Raw genomic sequence first — 21407 nt, 5'->3', positions numbered from 1 at the left:
TACTGGTGTGAGTGAAATCCCGCAGGCTCACACACAGGCTCACAAGCTCATTGATCGGATCCTATAAGGTTTCTTTGTGGAATCTTGCTCATGGCATCCTGTTGGTGTGGTTCACTGGAGGTCTCGAAACTTTACATCAGGCTCAACCGGACGCTGTTGACTGGCTACGGAAGAAGGGCAAACGCTAGAAGAAGAAGACTGTGTTCCCCAGCCCCTTGTGGCAGGAGAGAATTCTGCTACCACCCATATGACAGTCCCCAGCCTCTTGTGTACCCTGCAAACCGGTGATTAGAGCCTACTCTATTTGGCCTTTAAAATTTTTATTTCCAGGCAAGGGCGATAGCTTAATGGTTACATAAAGAAGCTTTCATGCCTGAGGTTCTAAAGTCCCAAGTTCAGTCCCCCATATCACCTTAAGCCAGAGTTGAGCAGTACTCTGGTTAAAAAGTATTTCCTTATTTAGTTTTGACCAGAACACTGATCAGCTCTGGCTCATGGAGGTGCCAGGATTGAACCTGGGAGGTAAGAGCCTCAGGCATGAGAGTCTGTTACATAAACCAGCCCTAGAATCTGCTGTTGTAGCTAGCAGTGTTTGAGTAGAGTCAGAAGTCAGATGGGGGAGAAGGGGCAGGTAGTTGGTGGCGCACCTGGTTAAGTACTCACACTACGGTGCACAAGGACCCAGGTTCAAGCTCCTGGTGGGGGGAAGCTTCATGATTAGTGAAGCAGAACTGCAGGTATCTCTCTTATCTCTCTCCTGCTCGATCTCCTCCACCCCTCTTAAATTCTCTATCTTTATCCAATATTGAATAACTAAATATATATTTTTAAAAAGTCAGATGGATTTCAGACAGAATATATTAAGTGCAAATATTCAGGAAGCAGAATAGCTGACATATAAGATATAAGGGTATTTGCATATATAAGATAAAAGGGTATCCCGAGGCCAGCTACAGTCGGATGGCTTTCGAAAAGGAGAGGATAGGGCAAAGGAGACAGTATAATGGTTAGGCAGAGACGCTCTTTCATCCAAGGCTCTGAACTCCCAAATTCAATCACGTGGCACCAGTATAAACCAGAGCTGAGCTGTGTTCTGGTAAAAGGAAAAATAAAAGAAAGATGGTCTGGATACATGCTAGAAAACCTCAGAGCTGTTAAAAGGAACAAGATGGCATCACACACACCTTGGTGGCTGTACCTCAGTGTTAGTGTTCTGTATGGGAAAACTGGGGTAGAGAATGATCCATCATGTTTACACCTGGGGTGGGGGTGGGGGCAGTTGGCGGTGCGCCCGGCTAAATGCACAGAGTTCAAAACTCAAGGACCCGCTCAAGGATCCCCACCACAACTGGGGAAGCAGGTCTGCAGGTGTCCATCTTTCTTTCTCCCTCTCTATCTTCCCCCCATCTCTCAATTTCTTTCTGTCCTATCCAATAAAATGGAAAAAAAACATGGCCAGCGGGAGCAGTGGATCTGCAGTGATATTTCTGGAAGCAATAAAGAAAAAAAATACCCCTCAGTGCAAACTAAAACATGCCCATATGACCACATCTCCATGCATGCACGTTTATCATAGGAAGCTCCTTATCAGGGGGGAGAACCTGGTTGTTTTAGAGAGAGTGGCCATGATTATTTCACTCAAGCCTTCTTTGAAGAATCCAGCAGGTAGGGATGCCTGGTAACTAGCTCTGCTTGCGGAGGAATTCTGATGTTCAGATAAGGCTTTGGCTCTGGCTGGGCAGTAGAACCCGTTGGGCCAGAAGGCCATTCTTTCTCTCCAGCACAGTCTCTTCAAAGACTTGACACTTGAAGGCCCTTGATGCTCCTTTCAACCAAGAGTTATTCTGTCAAGACACATTAGAAACACACTGAGTGGGCCGGGCGGTGGCATACCTGGTGGAGTGCACACATTACATGCATTTGTTAAAGATCTCAGTCCCCTGCTGCAGAGAGAAGCTTCATGAGTGATGAAACAGGACTGTAGGTTTCTCTCTCTCCCTTCTTCCCTCCCTCTTCATTTGTTTCCCCTCTCAATTTCTCTTTCCTAGCAAATAAATAAAATAAATTAAAATTAAAAAAAAGAAAATAGCTTCTAGGACCTGGGTTCGAGCCCCTGGTCCTCACCTGCAGGGGAAAGTTTTGCAAGTGGTGAGACAGTGCTGCAAGTGTCTCTCTGTCTCTCTATCTCCCTCTACTCTCTCGATTTCTGGCTATCTCTGTCCAATAAATAAAGATAATAAAAAAAATCTAAAAAAATCCACTGAGAGTGATGGAGTGCTGCAGGTGCAGAGCCCCAGAATAACTCTGATCACAAAAAAATAACAAAGAAAAAGAAAATAGCTTAAGAAAAGGAAACAAAAGCATACTGAAACTCCCTTTCAAGGGTGGGGTGGGTGTCAGGCCCAGGGGAGTCAATTCATTTGTGGAATAGACCGTTTCTAAGCCTCTGACACAGTGGAGTTTGGGGACCCTGTGCAGCTAGCTGCTGCTTCTCGCCTGATGTGTAGGCACATCTTGGCAGCTTTTTCTGGTCTCCCGAAGGTCATGGCTTCTCCCTGGTACCGACTGGGCCATCTCCGGCAGTGGCTTGTGCTTGGAATAAAGAACCAGCTGACGTGAGTCCAAGCAAAGCAGAGTACTTGTGGTTTCCACCCAGAGCGGAAAAAGTGCTGATACAGACTCTTCCCTGTCCCGGGGAAGGTGCGGGGCAGCTGTGCTGATGGCTGGAGGAAGTGGCTGCTCCACTGTCCTGGCCTTGGGCTGCTCTGCTGTGGGCAGGAGGTTGTGGGTCCAACCCCTCTGTCTCCCACACTGCTGCTCCCCTGCTGGAGGGCTCTGCCTGGGGAAGCCCTGGGAAGGCCAGTCCTGAGAGCGCTTCAGACTTGGAATCAGACAGTAGACTCCTCTCACTTCCGGTGGCGTGAGCACAATTCCAGATAAAGCACCTCCCAGCCTGCTACCATTTGTGCATAGGCTGGAGCTCCTCAGTGGGGGTAACATCACCCCTCAAAGGGCAAAAAATGGTTCTCGAGGGAGAAGAATAATTAAAAAAAATTATTTATTTAATATTTATTGACTAGAGCCCGAAAGACATTGAGAGGGAAAGGGGAGGGAGAGAGACAGAGAGATACCTGCAGCCCTGCCTCACCACTCGTGAACCTGGGCCCTTGTGCTCAGCCGGGTGTGCCGCTGCTTAGCCCAGGAAAAAGACTTATCATCACATCCAGAACACAGGTTTGTATGCAGCTGATGAACAGGAATATGATTGCTTGGTGGTATTAAGATTTCACAGAGAAGGTGTTAAGGAAAAAAGTGTCTGGGGGGGGGGAGATCCTAAGGGGACAAGTAAGGAAAAATGCTGAAGTAGTAAAAGAATTTCATCACTGGGAGTCGGGCAGTAGTGCAGTGGGTTAAGCACACAAGGACCAGCGTAAGGATGCTGGTTCCAGCCCCCGGCTCCCCACCTGCAAGGGAGTCGCTTCACACACCTGTGAAGCAGGTCTGCAGGTGTCTGTCTTTCTCTCCCCCTCTCTGTCTTCCCCTCCTTTCTCCATTTCTCTCTGTCCTATCCAACAACAATGACATCAGTAACAGCAACAATAATTACAACAACAACAACAACAACAAAAAAAAAACAAGAGTAACAAAAGGGAAAATAAATAAATAAATAAATAAATATTAAAAAAATATAATCACTGTGCTACCGGTTTGCAACTTACTTCCACCCTTCATATTTCTGGAAAACAGGTATGTGGTCTTCATATAGGTCATTGTCTGTCTATGAACCCACTATGAATCTGTGAGTTTTCTCTTAGGGTTACTTTTCTCTAATTTTTAAAGCTTTTATTATCTTCATTGATTGGATAGAGACAGCCAGAAATTGAGAGGGTAGGGGGAGGAGGTAGAGATGGAGAGAGGGGGGGGGTTAGAGAGACCTGCAGAACTGGTTCACCACTCTCAAAGCTTTCCCCCTGCAGGTGGGGACCTCGGGCTTGGATCCGGGTCCTTATCATCGTTAACATGTATGCTCAATCAGCCACCACCCGGGCCTTATTAGGGTTAATTTTCCAGCCATTGAATTGACTTGTGGAAACATAGCTGACTCCTCCTCCACCATTGCCCCCTTTTTGTTTGTTCTGAGTATAAATAATGACGCAGTGAACAATTCTTGTACTTCTCCTGTCTTCAGGTGATGTCTTTATGATGGTTTCTTGGAAGTAATGTTCACAGCAAAGTGCTGATAGTCGCTTGTTCCTTCTGCCAAAGCGTTTGTCCTAGTTTAGATGTAGCCAAGAAGAGGGAGGGCCCCAGTGACAGCAGAGCCAGGCTAGAAACTCACAGCTCAGCAGCCCAGAGACAATTAATAGGTCAACCAGTTGGTGCAAAGGGCTGTACTGGAGCTAGCACAACGGTTCTGCAGAACACTTCCACTTCTGAGGCTCCCAAGTCCCAAGTTCAATCCCCAGCACCACCATAAGCCAGCGTGAAGCAGTAAACTACACATACATATATATATATATATATATATATATATATATATATATATATATATATATTAAAAGGGCTATACTGGTGGTGTGTGTTGAAGAAAATTGAGTGAGCACACTGAGAAGTGTTTTGCAGGAGTAGTGGGTGTGGGAACTGCGGTTATTTCTTATTGCATGTGGCAGAAGCTGTTTTAAACGCAAGCAAAGACTTTCAAGCCTCCCGTAATGGAAAAGTTCAGGGATATCTGGCTTTAGGTTCAGCTGGACCCAGGTGCTTAGAATGTCAGCCAGATGCTCTTTCTGCTCAGCTCTGCACTCTACTTTTTTTTAGTATTTATTTATTCCCTTTTGTTGCCCTTTTTTTTTTTTATTGTTGTAGTTACTGCTGTTGTTGATGTTGTCATTGTTAGGACAGAGAGAAATGGGGAGAGGCGGGGAAGAGAGAGAGAGAGAAGGATAGACACCTGCAGACCTGCTTCACCGCTTGTGAAGCGACTCCCCTGCAGGTGGGGAGTTCGGGGCTCGAACCAGGATCCTTAAGCCGGTCCTTGCACTTTGCACCACCTGTGCTTAACTCACTGCGCTACTGCCCGACTCCCTGAACTCTGCTTTCTTCTGTGTTGTCTTTGCCTTCAGCCAGCTTCTCACCCCTGGGGGCAGGATAGCCACCAGTGGCTCCCGGTCATCTCCCGCCATATGGTCACACCCTAACACAGAGTGGGTCCCCTTTCCAGTGCTCTGCCTGTCCGGATCTGTCACAGTGACTCCAGTTGACTGGGGCTGGGTCCTACACCCTGCCCACAGCCCAAGAGTGGGGGCTGTCCACCTGGCCATCGACTGCCTGGCCGGAGATGAGTGAAAGGGGCACTGTGGGGATAAGAATGAGCTGGTCCTGGAAGACCTGGTAGGGGAGGTGGGGTCTGAGCAGAGGCTGGACAAGGGAGAGTGACCACCAGCTTTCGCTTCTGAGCCCTGCATGGCTGCCACTTGGTTTTCCTGGAGCGGCAGCCCTGGTGCTGGGTACATCAGTCTTTCTGGATGTGTGTGGAGTGGGATGGGCAGGGTTCTCCAGCCCTGCCTTTTGCATGTCCATCCAGCCCCTTCAGTGCCGCTCCTTCTCCACCCCATGGCACCCTCTGGGCCTGGACTCCCTGCTTCCCTGCAAGGGCAGTCATAACTATTTGAGTTTCACTGTTCCCCTCTCCTCTCCTCTCCCCTCCCCTCCCCTCCCCTCCCCTCCCCTCCCCCCCCACGCTATATTTTTTCCCCTTTTGTTGCCCTTGTTATTTATCATTGTTGTTGTTGTTGGATAGGACAGAGAGAAATTGAGAGAGGACGGGAAGACAGAGGTGGGAGAGAAAGATAGATGCCTGCAGACCTGCTTCATCAACTGTGAAGCGACGCCCCTGCAGGTGGGGAGCTGGCGCCTTGAACTGGGATCCTTACACCGGTCCTTGCACTTTGTGCCATGTGCACTTAACCTGCTGCACTACCACCGGGTCCCCTAGTCTCACTTTTTTTCTTGCCTGTGTCTGTGCAACTTAGAATCTACACGTTCTTCTTCCATTAAAAAAAAAAAAATAGACGCCCCTCATAATATTAAAGATCACTATGAAAACATATGCCTATAGTTTTATTTATTTAAAAATTTAATTTATTTTATTATTATGAATCAGTTTATTTTTACCAGAGCACTGTTCAGTTCTCCTTTTTTGAAAAAAAAATTAATGAAAGAAATACAGTGCGAAAGATAGAGAGAGAGAGAGAGAGAGAGCAGAACACTGCTCAGCTCTGACATGGGGGTGCTGGCGATGGAACTTGGGGTCTCAGAGCATCAGGCATGAAAGTCTTTTGCAGAGTCATTGTGCACGTCTCCCTAGTCCAAAATCTGTAGTTTAAAATATACCTCCCCACAATTTCTACCACCAGATTTTCACATCCCATCCCCTCCATTGGAAACTTCCTTATTCTATATCTCTCTGGGAGCATGGACCCAGGATCTTTATGGGGTGCAGAAGGTGGAATGTCTGGCTTCTGTAATTGCTTCTCCGCTGGACATGGGTGTTGGCAGGTTGATCCATACTCCCAGCCTGTTTCTATTTTTCCCTAGTGGGGTAGGGCTCAAAATAAAATAAAATAAAATAATAAATAGAAAAGACATTGCCAGTAAAGGAAAAAAAGTCTAAATCTGCCCCCCAGTCAGACTACAGACTTTCTGTCAAGATTTCTACTGATTTTCTGTCAAGAAAAGTATCAACTTTAATCTTAATAAAAATAAAAAGTTTTAAAAAATAAATATATGTGGTCCGGGAGGTGGTGCAGTGATAAGGCTTTGGACTCTCAAGCAGGAGGTCCTGGGTTCAATCCCTGGCAGCACATGTGCCAGAGTGATGTCTGGTTCTTTCTCCTGTTATCTTTCTCATTGATAAATAAATAAAATCTTTAAAAAAACCTTAAAAAATACATATATACCTCCCAACATACTAAATATTTAGGGTTTATGCATTTATGACTTGGTTCAGAGCACATGTGGTTCACATAATTGCGTTGAGTCTCCCGTCAGCACTCACGGTCCTCTTTAGAGTATAACGTCTCTCCACACTCCTGAAGGTGGCTGAGGAAATGGCTGCAAGGGTTTCCACCAAGCGCTGAGCTGCGGTTAGTAAGCTTCCTCCCGCTGTAGGAAGGGAGAGGGGAGTCCTCGGTATGCTGTGCTGGGATGGGGCTGGCAAATGTTTTTCTCTGAAGGGCCAGCTAGTAAATGTGTTCTCCTTTGGGGATCATCTGGGCTCCCTTCCTCCCACCTACCCATCTCTGTTTGGTACAGACGTAGTCAGTAAACCAAAGGCCACGGCCGTGTTTCAATAAAACTTTATTTAGAAAAACAGGAACAGCTGGGTTTGCCCTGGGGGCTGTAGTTGGCTGACCCTTGTTAAAAAAAATACAGGAAAAATGGGGTATGTTCATAGTTCCCCCTTTTATCTTTTCACCAGAGCACTGCTAAAGTCTAATTTCTGCCTGTGCTGGGGATTGAACCTGGGACCTTTGGTGCCTCAGGTGTGAAGGCCTTTCTGCATAACCACTATACAATCTCCTTTGCTATTTTATTTTAAATTCAGAAAGCAGGAGAGAGACAGAGATAAACCCTACAGCACCACACAACCATCCATGGAGTCCCCCTTGCTGGGGCTTGAACCCAGGGCCTTGGACTTGATAAGGCACACATTCTACTGGTGCGCTATCTCCCAGCCCGTAGTGCCATATGCTTCAGCACTTAGGCGTTGTGGCGGGGAAAGCTGGACTCAAGACAACCCTGCTGGCTAGTGTGGACACATTACTGGGTTTCTCGGGCAGAAGAATCTCTACATCAGAAAGTGGCGCTGGGTCTTCCTTGGGACCTGGTGGCAGGAGGGGCTGGGGAGCAGAGGTCTCCTCTCCCTGGGCCTCAGTGCACCCCATGACTCCCCAGGTCTCAGCAGGCATTTTGCTCTGGTGGAAGGTCGATTTAGGTGCCCTGCCCCGCTGCTTCCTTCCCAGAGCTCAGTGCACCAGCCCCACCAGTGGTGTGCAGCCATCTCCCCTCGGCTTTACCTGCATCAGAAAGTTTCCTTTTAAGTGTTTCTTGGTGGATCGAGTGGCTGTATAATGACAATGTGTGGTAGGTAGTTCGTTTATTTATTTTAATATATCATCATTGTTATTATCTATATCATCACGGCTAGGGTTTCCCTGGGACATTGTACCTGGGTAATTCCACGATTCCTAGAAGATTGCTTCTTTTTTTTTTTTTTTTTTTTTTTTTTTTGTTCTGGTGGTGGGAATTGTATGGAGTTGTACCCCTCTTAGCCTGTGGTTTTTGTCAGTGTTTCTTTTTTTTTTTTTTTTTTAATATTTATTCCCTTTTGTTGCCCTTGTTTTTATTTTATTTATTTATTTATTTATTTATTTTTTATTCTTTGTGGGGTTTTATTTTCTTTGCACATAATTGCTTTAGTTGTAAGGGGAGTTCCATCTTAACCTTATTTTTTCTTTTTTTTTTTATTTTTTATTTTTTTATTTAAGAAAGGATTAATTAACAAAACCATAGGGTAGGAGGGGTACAACTCTACACAATTCCCACCGCCCAATCTCCATATCCCACCCCCTCCCCCAATAGCTTTCCCATTCTCTATCCCTCTGGGAGCATGGACCCAGTGTCATTGAGGGTTGCAGAAGGTAGAAGGTCTGGCTTCTGTAATTGCTTCCTCGCTGAACATGGGCGTTGACTGGTCGGTCCATACTCCCAGTCTGCCTCTCTCTTTCCCTAGTAGGATGGGTCTCTGGGGAAGCTGAGCTCCAGGACACATTTGTGGTGTCTTCAATCCAGGGAAGTCTGGCCGGCATCCTGATGATACCTGGAACCTGGTGACTGAAAAGAGAGTTAACATACAAAGCCAAACAAATTGTTGAGCAATCATGGACCCAAAGCTTGGAAAAGTGGAGAGGAAGTATTAGGGAGGTACTCACTGCAAACTCTAGTATACTTCTGCTTTCTTACTTTGGTGCCATACTCCAAACTCAGTCAATTTCTGCTTTGCGTTTCTACTTTTTTTTTTTTTTTTTTACATGCATAACATTCCCCAGATTCCCATTTAGCAATAAAACCCCCACTATTTCATTCATCATTTTTCATGGACCTGTATTCTCCCCACCCACCCACCCACCCCACAGTCTTTTACTTTGGTGTAATACTCCAATTCCATTTCAGGTTCGACTTGTGTTTTCTTTTCTAATCTTGTTTTTCAACTTCGGCCTGAGAGTGAGATCATCCCATATTCATCCTTCTGTTTCTGACTTATTTCACTCAACATGATTTTTTCAAGGTCCATCCAAGATGGGCTGAAAACGGTGAACTCACCATTTTTTACAGCTGAGTAGTATTCCATTGTGTATATATACCACAACTTGCTCTGAATGACTCTGAAAATGTCCAATAGTTCTAGGTTATCTATCTCTTCATTTAGCTCCCTTATGTCTTTACTGATTTTCTTCCTGGATGATCTGTCAAGTTGAGATAGTGGGGTGTTGAAGTCCCCTACTATGATTGTGTTACTGTTAATATATTGCTGTAGCTCTTTCAGTAGAAGTTTGATGTATTTAGATGGCTTCTCATTGGGTGCATAGATATTAATAATTGTTAAGTCCTCTTGATTGACTGATCCTCTGAGCATTAAGTAGTGTCCATTCCTATCTTTTTTAATCTTATCTATTTTAAAGTCTATCATGTCAGATATGAGAATAGCTGTTCCTGCCCTTTTTTGTGGGCCATTGGCTTGAATGATAGTTTTCCATCCTTTCACTTTAAGTCTGTGTTTGTCTTGTTGCGTTAGGTGAGTTTCCTGTAGACAACATATTGTTGGGTTGTGTTTTCTGATCCATCTTCCTACTCTGTGTCTTTTAATAGGTGAATTCAGGCCATTCACATTTATTGATATCAAAGATTGAAGATATTTTAACGCCATTCTTGTAGAGTTTTAGAGTGTTTTGATATATGTTCTATTTGTGGTGGTCTGGTTGTTTATAGGAAACCTTTCAGAACTTCTTTCAAGGCAGGCTTGGTGATGGTTGCTTCCTTCAACTGTTGCTTGTCTGAGAAGGTTTTGATGCTTCCATCTAGTCTGAATGACAGTCTAGCAGGATATAGTATTCTTGGCTGAAAGCCTTTCTCATTGAGCACTCGATAGATATCTTGCCATTCTCTTCTGGCCTGTAGTGTTTGTATGGAGAAGTCTGCTGCTAATCTTATGGGTTTTCCTTTGTAGGTGACTCTTTGTTTTTCTCTTGCAGCCTTGAGGATCCTTTCTTTATCCTTATTCCTTTCCAATCTAAGTATGACATGTCTTGGTGTCTTTAGGTCTGGGTTAATTCTGTTTGGGACCCTCTGGGCTTCTTGAATCTTTATGTCTTTGGTGTTGTCTAGACTAGAGAAATTTTCAGCTATTATGGCCTGGAGAATGCTTTCTTCCTCCCCTTCTCTTTCTTCCTCTGGTAAGCCAATAATGCGTATATTGTTTCTTTTGAAGTCATCCCATAGGACTCTGTTGTTGTTTTCAGCATCTCTTAATCTCTTTTTGAGATCTCTTACTTCTTCTTTAGTTGTCTCTAATTCATCCTCAATCTTGCTAATTCTGTCTTCAGCCTCATTGATTCTATTCTCTCTGCCCTCTACTGCTTTCTGGAGTTCATCTATTTTGTTGCCCTGCTCTGATACTGTTTTAGCTTGTTCAGCTAGTTGCCTTCTTGGCTCAGCAATTTCAGCTTTCAGCTCTCTAATAACCATGAGATAATTAGAATTTTCTTCCATATTCTCATTTGTTGTTCCTGCAGTTCTGATTACAATTTTTTCAAATTCTTTACTCACTCCTGTTATTATTTCCTTAGCTAATGTTTGGATGTTGAACTCGTTGTTTTGTGCTTTGCCCTCTGGAGGACTTTTAGTTGGACTCTTGTCCTGGTTCGAGTCTCCATTATTTTTTCTTGTTGTTTTAACCATTTTATATAAGTTAAGAGGTTTTTCAATCCCTGAGTTGGAGTTCAGTGGTGTAAAAGCCTTTTTTTTCCCCCTGTAGGCTATGGTAGCCTGAGGGCTTTTAAACTATCAATAGGCTTCTTGGCTTAATCAATGACTCCTGACCAAGAAATAAAGCAGGGTGTGGCAGAGATAATCCAGTGGTTATGCAAAGAGACTTTCACAGCCCTTCAGCTATGCCACCGAGGTATGGGTCTTCTCCTGAGTTTCCCGGTTAGATCTCTGTGCCCTGGTGTCCCTCCCTGTTGCTGCTCCAGATTCTGAGGGTAGTAGCAATGGAGACTCAGAGTTGCACTTGGTGAGTCTCTGGGGAGTCCTTTCCTCCCTTCAGCTGTCCCCTTGTTGGTGGAGCAGACTGGAGGTGGTGTCTCCACTGACAAACTGTCGAACTGTTAGCAGTCACTTAATCTCTCCTTAGGCCCCTCTCTCCTCTCTGTCACCAGCCACGCGTGTTTGTACTCACGGGTGATTTACTGGGTTTCTGTGGTCATTCTAGTCCTGTCTTGTTTCGGTTCGGGTGGTCTCCTTTGGTATTCCTAGTTGATCCGGGAGAGGAGAGGAGAGGAGAGAAAGCGATCTGCTGCTCCAGAAGATTGCTTCTTGACAGAGAGTGAGGGACAGCCAAGGAGAAAGAGGCAAGAGAGGAGAGACACTACAGTGCTGCTCCACTGCTCGTGAAGCCTCCCGCCATGCTCCCCTGTGCTCCCTAGCTTGAACCCACAGCGTACGCCCAGAAGGAGCTGCATGTTCTAGTCATGTAGTTCACTCCTCTTCAACCTGAGGGGAGATAACACTTTGTCTCTGAAGTGTCTGCACATAGCAGTTGTAGTTTTTTTTTTTTAATTATCTTTATTTATTGGATAGAGACAGCCAGAAATCAAGAGGGTAGGGGAAGATAGATAGATAGATAGATAGACCTGTAGACCTGCTTTTCCTCTTGTGAAGCTTTCCCCTTGCAGGTGGGGACCCAGGACTTGAACCTGGGTCCTTGTGCATTGTAATGTGTGTGCTCAACCAGGTGTGCCACCACTCGGCTCCAAGTTTATTATTATTACTATTTTATTTATTTTAAAAATATTTTCTCCCCCCCTTTTTCTTTCTTTTAAAAAATATATTTATTTATTATTGGGCAGAGATAGAGAGAAATTGTGAAGGAGGAGGGGGATAGAGAAAGAAGAGTGAAAGACATAGATACTACATCCCTGCTTCATCATTCATGAAGCCTTCCCTCTGCAGGTGGGACCCGGGGCTTGAACCTGGGGCTTGTGCACTGTAATGTGTGTACTTAACCAGGTGAGCCACCGCCTGACCCCAAGTTTATTATTTTTTTTAAAGAAAGGATGATTTTATTAATTTATGAGCTCCAAAGAGGAGAGACCCCAGAACAGCTCTCTGACATGTCGTGCTGAGGGTCAACAACGTACTGATAAAGCAGAAAGCTCTGCCAGCTGCACCACCTTCCCAGCTGTAGCTAATAAAGTTTTATTGGAAGGCAAACCCAGCCGTTCATTGACTGTATTCTTTTTTTTTTTTATTTTATTTATTTTTATTTATTTTTTTAATTTTTTATTTAAGAAAGGATTAATTAACAAAACCATAGGGTAGGAGGGGTACAACTCCACACAATTCCCACCGCCCAATCTCCATATCCCACCCCCTTCCCCGATAGCTTTCCCATTCTCTATCCCTCTGGGAGCATGGACCCAGGGTCATTGAGGGTTGCAGAAGGTAGAAGGTCTGGCTTCTGTAATTGCTTCCTCGCTGAACATGGGCGTTGACTGGTCGGTCCATACTACCAGTCTGCCTCTCTCTTTCCCTAGTAGGGTGGGTCTCTGGGGAAGCTGAGCTCCAGGACACATTGGTGGTGTCTTCAATCTAGGGAAGTCTGGCTGGCATCCTGATGACACCTGGAACCTGGTGACTGAAAAGAGAGTTAACATACAAAGCCAAACAAATTGTTGTGCAATCATGGACCCAAAGCTTGGAAAAGTGGAGAGGTAGTATTAGGGAGGTACTCACTGCAAACTCTAGTATACTTCTGCTTTCTTACTTTGGTGTCATACTCCAAACTCAGTCAATTTCTGCTTTGCGTTTCTACTTCTTTTTTTTTTTTTTTTTTTTTTTTACATGCATAACATTCCCCAGATTCCCATTTAGCAATACAACCCCCACTATTTAATTCATCATTTTTCATGGACCTGTATTCTCCCCACCCACCCACCCACCCACCCCAGAGTCTTTTGCTTTGGTGTAATACTCCAATTCCATTTCAGGTTCGACTTGTGTTTTTTTTTTTCTAATCTTGTTTTTCAACTTCGGCCTGAGAGTGAGATCATCCCATATTCATCCTTCTGTTTCTGACTTATTTCACTCAACATGATTTTTTCAAGGTCCATCCAAGATCGGCTGAAAACGGTGAAGTCACCATTTTTTACAGCTGAGTAGTATTCCATTGTGTATATATACCACAACTTGGTCAGCCACTCATCTGTTGTTGGACACCTGGGTTGCTTCCAGGTTTTGGCTATTACAAATTGTGCTGCCAAGAACATATGTGTACACAGATCTTTTTGGATGGATGTGTTGGGTTCCTTAGGATATATCCCCAGGAGGGGAATTGCAGGGTCATAGGGTAGGTTCATTTCTAGCCTTCTGAGAGTTCTCCAGACTGTTCTCCACAGAGGTTGGACCAATTGACATTCCCACCAGCAGTGCAGGAGGGTTCCTTTGACCCCACATCCTCTCCAGCATTTGCTGCTGTTACCTTTTCTGATGTGTGACATTCTCACAGGAGTGAAGTGATCTCATTGTTGTCTTGATTTGCATTTCTCTGACAATCAGAGACTTGGAGCATTTTTTCATGTGTTTCTCGGCCGTTTGGATCTCTTCTGTGGTGAATATTCTGTCCAATTCCTCCCCCCATTTTTGGATGGGGTTATTTGTTGTCTTGTTGTTGAGTCTGGTAAGCTCCTTATATATGTTGGTTATTAAACTCTTATCTGATGTATGGCATGTAAAGATCTTCTCCCATTCTGTGAGGGGTCTCTTGATTTGGGTAGTGGTTTCTTTTGCTGTGAAGAAGCTTTTTAATTTGATGTAGTCCCATAGGTTTATACTTGCCTTAGTCTTACTTGTAATTGGATTCGTTTCATTGAAAATGTCTTTAAAATTTATGCGGAAAAAAGTTCTTCCAATATTTTCCTCTAAGTATCTGATAGTTTCTGGTCTAACATCCAAGTCCTTGATCCACTTGGAATTTACTTTTGTATTCGGTGAAATACAGTGATTCAGCTTCATTCTTCTGCATGTTTCAACCCATTGTTTCCAACACCATTTGTTGAAGAGACTCTGCTTTCCCCATGTAATAGTCTGGGCCCCTTTGTCAAAGATTAGATGTCCATAGGTGTGGGGCCTCATTGACTGTATTCTGATGGCAGAACTGCATTGCTGAGCCAGAGACCACATGGCTTGGAAAGTCTCATGTGGTTACTGTTTTGCCCCAGAGTCCACTCTTTGCCCAGCTGCCAGTCTGCTGTTGACGTGCCCTTTGATTTCAGACGTCACAAGACCACCTGGACACATTACTAGGTTTCTCAGGCAGAATCTCCACGTCAGAAAGTGGCGTTGGGTCTTCCTTGGGACCTGGAGGCAGGAGGGGTTGGGGAGCAAAGGTCTCCTCTCCCCAGTGCGCCCCATGATTCCCCAGGTCTCAGCAGGCATTTAGCTCTAGTGGAAGGTCGCTGCTTCCTTCCTAGATGGCCTGAACCCAGCTACTCGAGGCATGCGGTCTGTCCTCCAGTCCCGGACTAGCCATGCTGTTCTGCCCCATGATACTGGGGACCAGCACCCTCACTTGGGGACTGCTTGTCCATCTGATGTCCCCCTGCTAATGCTTAAACAGGCCAACCCACTTCATCTGCTGCTGGGGCAGCCACAGGATGGTATGTCGGAAGTCTTGGTGGAAGGTCAGTGTTACACAGAGCTAACAAGGCCTCCTTGCATTTTAGGGTCACAGAACAATGACGTGAAAAGACAGTGTCTGCTGGAGCGACTCTTGGATGCAGTGAAGCAGGTAAGGTGGTGTTGGGGTGGGATTGGGATCCGAGCCGCCTTCTTGGCCCAGCTTGGTACCCACAATGGAGGCTCTGACCTCCACTTTAAGAGAGTAGTGGATAGTGGTGGTGGTTGGACAATACCGCAAATCAAATTTTCTAAAAATTTTACTTAATTATTATAATTCTTTTAATTTTTAAAAATTATTTACTAGGTAGATACAGCCAGAAATTGAGAGGGAAGGGGAGAGACAGAGAGACACCAGCAGCTCTGCTTCACCCCTTGTAAAGCTTTTCCTTTGCAGGCGGGGACCAGGGGCTCGAACCTGGGTCCTTGCTCATTGTAGCATGTGCGCTCAACCAGGTGCGCCACCACCCGGCCCCTTTACTTATTTTGTTATTGAAACTGTTTATTGCCACCAGGATTGGTGCCTGCACAATGAATCGACCAGCCTTTCCCTCCTTTTTCTCTCTTCCTCCATCCCTTCCTTCCTTTTTAAAAAGTAGAGACAGAGAGAAGTTGAGAGAGGAGAAGGGGATAGAGAAGGGGAGAGACACACCTACCTGCAGCCCTGCTTCACCATTTGGGAGGCTTCCCCCTTGCTGCTGGGCACCAGGGGCTTAAACCCAGGTGCTTGCACACTATAATGTGTGTACTCTCTCAGTTGTGCCACCACCCAGTCCCTGGAAGGAATCTTATAACTGAAAATGGTTAAAATGCTAAGTTTTATGTTATCTAGCTTTTACTGCAATGAGAGAGAGAGAGAGAGAGAGAGAGAGAGAGAGAGAGGTAACAGTTTGTCTTCACTTGTGCCCACTGTATATAACCTGTGTTCCTGCCAGCAAGAGAGGACCTGTCGGAGCTGAGGTCACATGGTCTCAATTCTGTGGCTGTTGTCTCAGCTTTGGAGCTCTGTCAGGAGGAGCCCTGAGGGACTATCACTCCAGATTTGTGGCCCATTTATTTATTTATTCAGTATTTTTTAAAATATATATTTTGATTTATTTTTTAAATATTTATTTATTTAGTCCCTTTTGTTGCCCTTGTTTTATTGTTGTAGTTATTATTGTTGTTATTGATGTCATTGTTGTTAAATAGGACAGAGAGAAATGGAGAGAGGAGGGGAAGACAGAGAGGGGGAGAGAAAGACAGACACCTGCAGTCGCTGTGAAGCGACTCCCCTGCAGGTGTGGAACTAGGGGCTTGAACTGGGATCCTTATGCCCATCCTTGCACTTTGAGCCACATGTGCTTAACCTGCTATGCTACTGCCTAATTCCCATTTGATTTTTTGTTTATTAGATAGAGAGAGAAATAGAGAGGGAAAGGGGACACAGGGTAGGGGAGAGACAGAGTGACACCTGAAGCCCTGCTTCACTGTGTGAAGCTCCCCTCCCTTCAGGTGGAGGTCAGGGACTTGAACTTAGGTCCTTGCACTTTGCAACATGTGCACTCAGCTGAGTGTGCCACTACCTGGCCTGTTTGTCTATTAAAAAAGATTATTTTATTTTAATGAGAGAGATACAGATAAAGACACAGACAGACCAGAGCACTGCTTAGTTCTGGCTTCTGGGGGTGCTGGGGATTGAACCTGGGATCTCAGAGCCTCAGGCATGCAAGCCTTTTGCAGAAGCATCATGCTGTCTCCCCAGCCCTGTGGCATGTTAGGAGCTCTGTGTTAGAGACTCTCAGAGGAGAGGCTGGCAGCTGACTTGGGAAGGCAGGTGCTTTTGCTTCCGTCCTAGAGCTGTTTTCCCCAGAGGGGAAGGCTTGCTCAGTACAAACTGGAGATAAGGACTTCCTTTACGTGCTGGCTGGAAGGCTAGGGTGTCCACTGGCTTTAGTTCTGGCCTGAGATCCGGAACACGTGGAGGTCCTGACTCGGCGCCCTGGTTCCTACCCTGCATCCTGGTATCCTCTCCATCCCCAGGCGGGCTGTTTGGTGACATCTGAGTGTCTCAGCCAACAGCTGACTCCAGCAGCTTCTCTTTCCCTGCAGTGCCAGATCCGCTTTGGAGGGAGAAAAGAGATCGCTTCAGATTCTGACAGCAGGTAAGTCTGTCACCACTAAAGCTATTTCTACCCAGGGGAAGGACGTGGTATGAGGTGACCAGCGCCCCTGTTGTCTGCAGCCCATGGCTGTGCGATCAACCCCAGGTGGCCTGGGCAGTGGCTTATCTGAGGCATTCCCAGTTCCCCAGAATGTTCCTTTTTGGAATCAGTTCTGAGGGAAGCCTTTGACCTTTCTTTTCTTTCCTTTTCTTTCCTTTTCTTTTCTTTTCTTTTCTTTTCTTTTCTTTTCTTCTCGTGGTGCCAGAGAAGGAAATCAGGGCCTTGCACATGCATGATGCCACCACTGAGTAGCTTCCCTGGCTTGATTTTTTTATTTTATGTATTTAGAGAGGGAAGAAGGGATGGGGAAAGGGAGAGAGAGAGATAGAGAGGAGAGAGGGAGGCATTTCTCTACCACCTGAGAAGCTCCCATGTGATGCTGGCAATTAAGGCCAGAGCCTCACACATAGCTAGGCTCCTGGGTGAGCTATCTTCTGGTCCCTCTGAGGGAAGGACTTGCAATTACTTTTTGCTTTTTAAAGACTTATTAACGAGAGGAGGAGGGAACATGTCAGAGCACCACTGTGGTGATGCTGGGGATCGAACTCAGGACCTCATGCTTATAAGCTGAGTGCTTTAGCTACTACACTACCTTCTGGGTGGCACTTTACAACATCTTAGGCCAGGCTGTAGTGCACTGGGATAAGCGCACATAGCGCGAAGCACAGGGACTCACGCAAGGGTACTGATTCGAGCCCTGGGCTCCCCACCTGCAGTGTATGTGGGAGGGTTGCTTCACAAGCAGTGAAGCAGGTCTCAAGGTGTCTGTCTTTCTCTCCCCATCTCCGTCTTTCCCATCTCTCTCGATTTCTCTCTGTTCTATCCAACAACAACGACATAAAGAACAACAATGGAAAAAAAAAAGATGGCCTCCAGGAGCAGTGGATTCAGTGGTGTAGGCACTGAGCCCCGCCTATAACCCTGGAGGCAAAAACAAACAAACAAACATCTCTATGCATAAAGTCACCATTGTAGGAATGAAAACTCAGAAGTCTAAATTGTCCAACCACTGGAGCATGGCTGGTGAGACATAGTGTATTGGAAGGATGGGATGATTTATACTATAGTTAAAGAGGACATCCACAGACTTTGTTTTCTTTTTTAGAAATTTTTTTCATTGTTTTTTATTATTTAAAATTTATTTTATTTCCAACCCTTTTGTTGCACTTGTTGTTTATCGTTGTTGTTGCTATTATTGTTGTTGTTATTGCTGTCATTGTTGTTGGACAGGACAAAGAGAAATGGAGAGAAGAGGGGAAGACAGAGAGGGGGAGAGAAAGATAGACACCTGCAGACCTGCTTCACCGCCTGTGAAGCATCTCCCCCGGCAGGTAGGGAGCCGGGGCCTAGAACCGGAATCCTTATGCCGGCCCTTGTGCTTCACGCCATCTACGCTTAACCCACTGCGTCACTGCCCGGCTCCCCACACAGACTTTGTTTGAAGCACAAAAATGCACAGGGAGGAATTACAAAATTAGATGCATGGCACAACTGAAAACATAGGATACAAAACTCTATGCCCGCAGCAGGGTGACTGGTCCTCTTAGGAGACAGCACTTAAGAATATAAGAACATCGGGAGTCTTTATTGCTTTCTGAGATTTTTCAAGACTGTGATCTTGTGTTCCTTTTATAACTAATGAAAGAAAGTCCTAAGATCTCTCAGTACCCTCATGACCCAGGGCAGGCTGGTGAAGAGCTGTGCGTGTCCTGACAAAGGCAAGAGCCGGCCGTGTTTGCTGGAAGAGCTCCTGAAGTCTCTCACAACTTGACAAACCTCCCTGAGAAGGCAGGCAGGAAGGAGGGCAGCTCACTAGCTCAGTTCTCCACCCCACCCCCCCTTCAGACCACTGCTCAGCTTCGGTTTACGGTGATGCCTGGAATTGAACCTGGGGCCTCTGGGGCCTTGGGCATGAAGGTCTGTTGTGTTGCCACTGATGCTGTCTCTCACTCTGCTTGCTCAGCTTTTATCTCCTCCTGGTCTCCACCCCTGTCTCCACCTGCCTGCCCTCCCCCCACACCCCCCCAGTGGAGTCCACACTCCCTTCTCTGTCCACTCACACTCTTGTTGTTGTTCTTTTTTTAAAGGTGTTTTTTTTTTAAATAAAAACATTTTTTATTGTTGTAGTTATTGATGTCGTTGTTGGATAGGACAGAGAGAAATGGAGAGAGGAGGGGAAGACAGAGAGGGAGAGAGAAAGACAGACACCTGCAGACCTGCTTCACTGCCTGTGAAGTGACTCCCCTGTAGGTGGGGATCCAGGGGATCGAACCAGGATCCCCACGCCGGTCCTTGCGCTTTGTGCCACTTGCGCTTTGTGCCACATACGCTTAACCCGCTGTGTTATCTCCTGACTCCCTAAATAAAACCTTTTTATTTTATTTTATTTATTTATTTTTTGGATAGAGACAGAAACAGAGAGTGGAGGGGGAGATAGATAGATTGAGAGAGAGAGAGAGAGAGAGGGAAAGAGGGAGAGAGAGGTACCTGTAGCACTGTTTCACCACTTGTGAGGCTTTCCCTCCTTGCAGGTGGAGATTAGGGACTTGAACTCGGGTCCTCATGCATACTAACATGATCACTCTACCAGGTGCTCCATTGCTCAACCCCTTATATTCTTGTTGTTCTGTGATAGTTTTCTGGTCATGAGAAAAACCTACGGAGTTACATTTTTGAAAGAAAGAGATAGAGACAGATATATATAGAGGAGTATGATTCAATTCTGGCATATGGTGGTGCTGGGGATTGAACATGTGACTTCTGGAACGTCAGGCAGGCAAGTCTGCTGGGAGCCAGCCCTGGCGTAAGTAATTGAGAGTCCATGAAGGAAAGGGGGAATTGGCGAGATGAATGAAGTGAGAGACACGTCAGCTGCTTCAGGTTCAGGAGAAAGGCGTCTCTGTCTTCTGTCTGCAGAGGTTTATTATTTAAACACTTTTTGCCCGGGTGTAGTTGACATCATGTAAGATTATTTTCATTAACATCAAGGATACAGATGACATCATATATAATTGTTTTCATTAACATCAAGAATAACCTTAAACAACATTATTGTTATTATAGGTATGTTTTCCTTAGAAAGTTCCCTAGGTCTGGGGCATCCTGATCCCCCCTTGAAAGTTTCCTGGGTCTGGGGTAGTCTAAATTTCCCCTCAAAAGTTCCCTTGAAATGACCGACTGTGTTTTGACCATCTCCCTGTTCTGACCTTCGGTATGAATAAACATTTCTCCCTGGAACTTAATCTACTTGCTTTTCTTCTTAACCCATTCTTGGATGGGTCTCACTAGATCATAAACCAAGTTTTTTGTAATATAGTAAGCTGTCCACCTAAAGAAATCTTCTGCTGTTAAAGTAAGTACACACCGTGGGGGCTGTCTTCTGGTTAACCTTTACATATGTGAAAGTTCACTAACTTTTAGCTATATGAAAGTTTACTAAGTTCTACCCATATATCCTAACATTAGCTATTTAACTACACAGCCTTTATACTCATCATGGATGCCTATAAGTGGAAGCAGGGGGTTTGTGGGTGAGGGTAAGCAATAGAGCCTTTTATAACTAAATGAAGACCAGTCTATCACTTACACTATATGCCACCCGTAATTCTGGCTTTTGGTCTGAGTCCAGCTGATTGAGAAGTTGTAGTGGTGATAAGTAGCTCTTTTTCTGAAAGCCTTTCAATGGGTACAGCAGCTTCTGCTCTTAGGCCATTTTTGTCTCGTCACACTCCCTGCCATAATTGCTGTCACTGTGTACTTCCCCTGGGGATCTCTTTCTATTGTCCCCAGGTAATATTTGTGTATTTTCAATAGAGCCAATAAATCCTCAAATTATCAATGTAATTAAAAACAAATAGCTTTAGTTTAGGTTTAGTCTAGAACTTCCTGCCCTGCAGTAGGTTCCAGTCTGTTCAGACTTTGTCTGGCAACAGACATGACGTCACCTGCACCATTACACAAGAAGGATGAATAGTTTCAGTGTGGTCCTGGCTTGCTCAGACTTTGTGTGACAGCAGCCGTGACGTCGCCTCCACCACAAGTCTATGCACATTGCCTCCCTAGCCCTTTGAACTTTACTTTACCACTTGAATTGGCACTGATTGAAAATTGTGCCTTGTCCCTTAGACTCCCCCATCCCATCTTTGCCTATTTTTCCTGTCCATACCACTAATCATCAGCTAACATGCT

General features: G+C 45.3%; 1 protein-coding gene across 3 annotated transcripts in view; it reads left to right on the top strand.

Moving 5' to 3' along the window:
• SNX29 (sorting nexin 29) overlaps nt 1-21407 on the top strand; it is a 248126-nt gene that overhangs the window by 6469 nt on the left and 220250 nt on the right. Inside the window, exons 1-3 of one of the 3 annotated variants that reach the window (XM_060172951.1) lie at nt 14664-14996; nt 15063-15127; nt 17107-17159. In XM_060172951.1, the coding sequence (XP_060028934.1) occupies nt 14837-14996; nt 15063-15127; nt 17107-17159 (278 nt within the window). In that variant the 5' untranslated portion in view covers nt 14664-14836. Of the gene's footprint in view, nt 1-14663; nt 14997-15062; nt 15128-17106; nt 17160-21407 lie in introns of those variants that run through there. The other 2 variants (XM_060172952.1, XM_007534624.3) reach the window with 2 other exon arrangements.

This window comes from Erinaceus europaeus, chromosome 15 (assembly GCF_950295315.1).
Source record: "Erinaceus europaeus chromosome 15, mEriEur2.1, whole genome shotgun sequence".
NCBI lineage: Eukaryota > Metazoa > Chordata > Mammalia > Eulipotyphla > Erinaceidae > Erinaceus > Erinaceus europaeus.
Note: the sequence above shows the minus strand (reverse complement) of the source record. Positions and strands in the feature narration are given on the sequence as shown.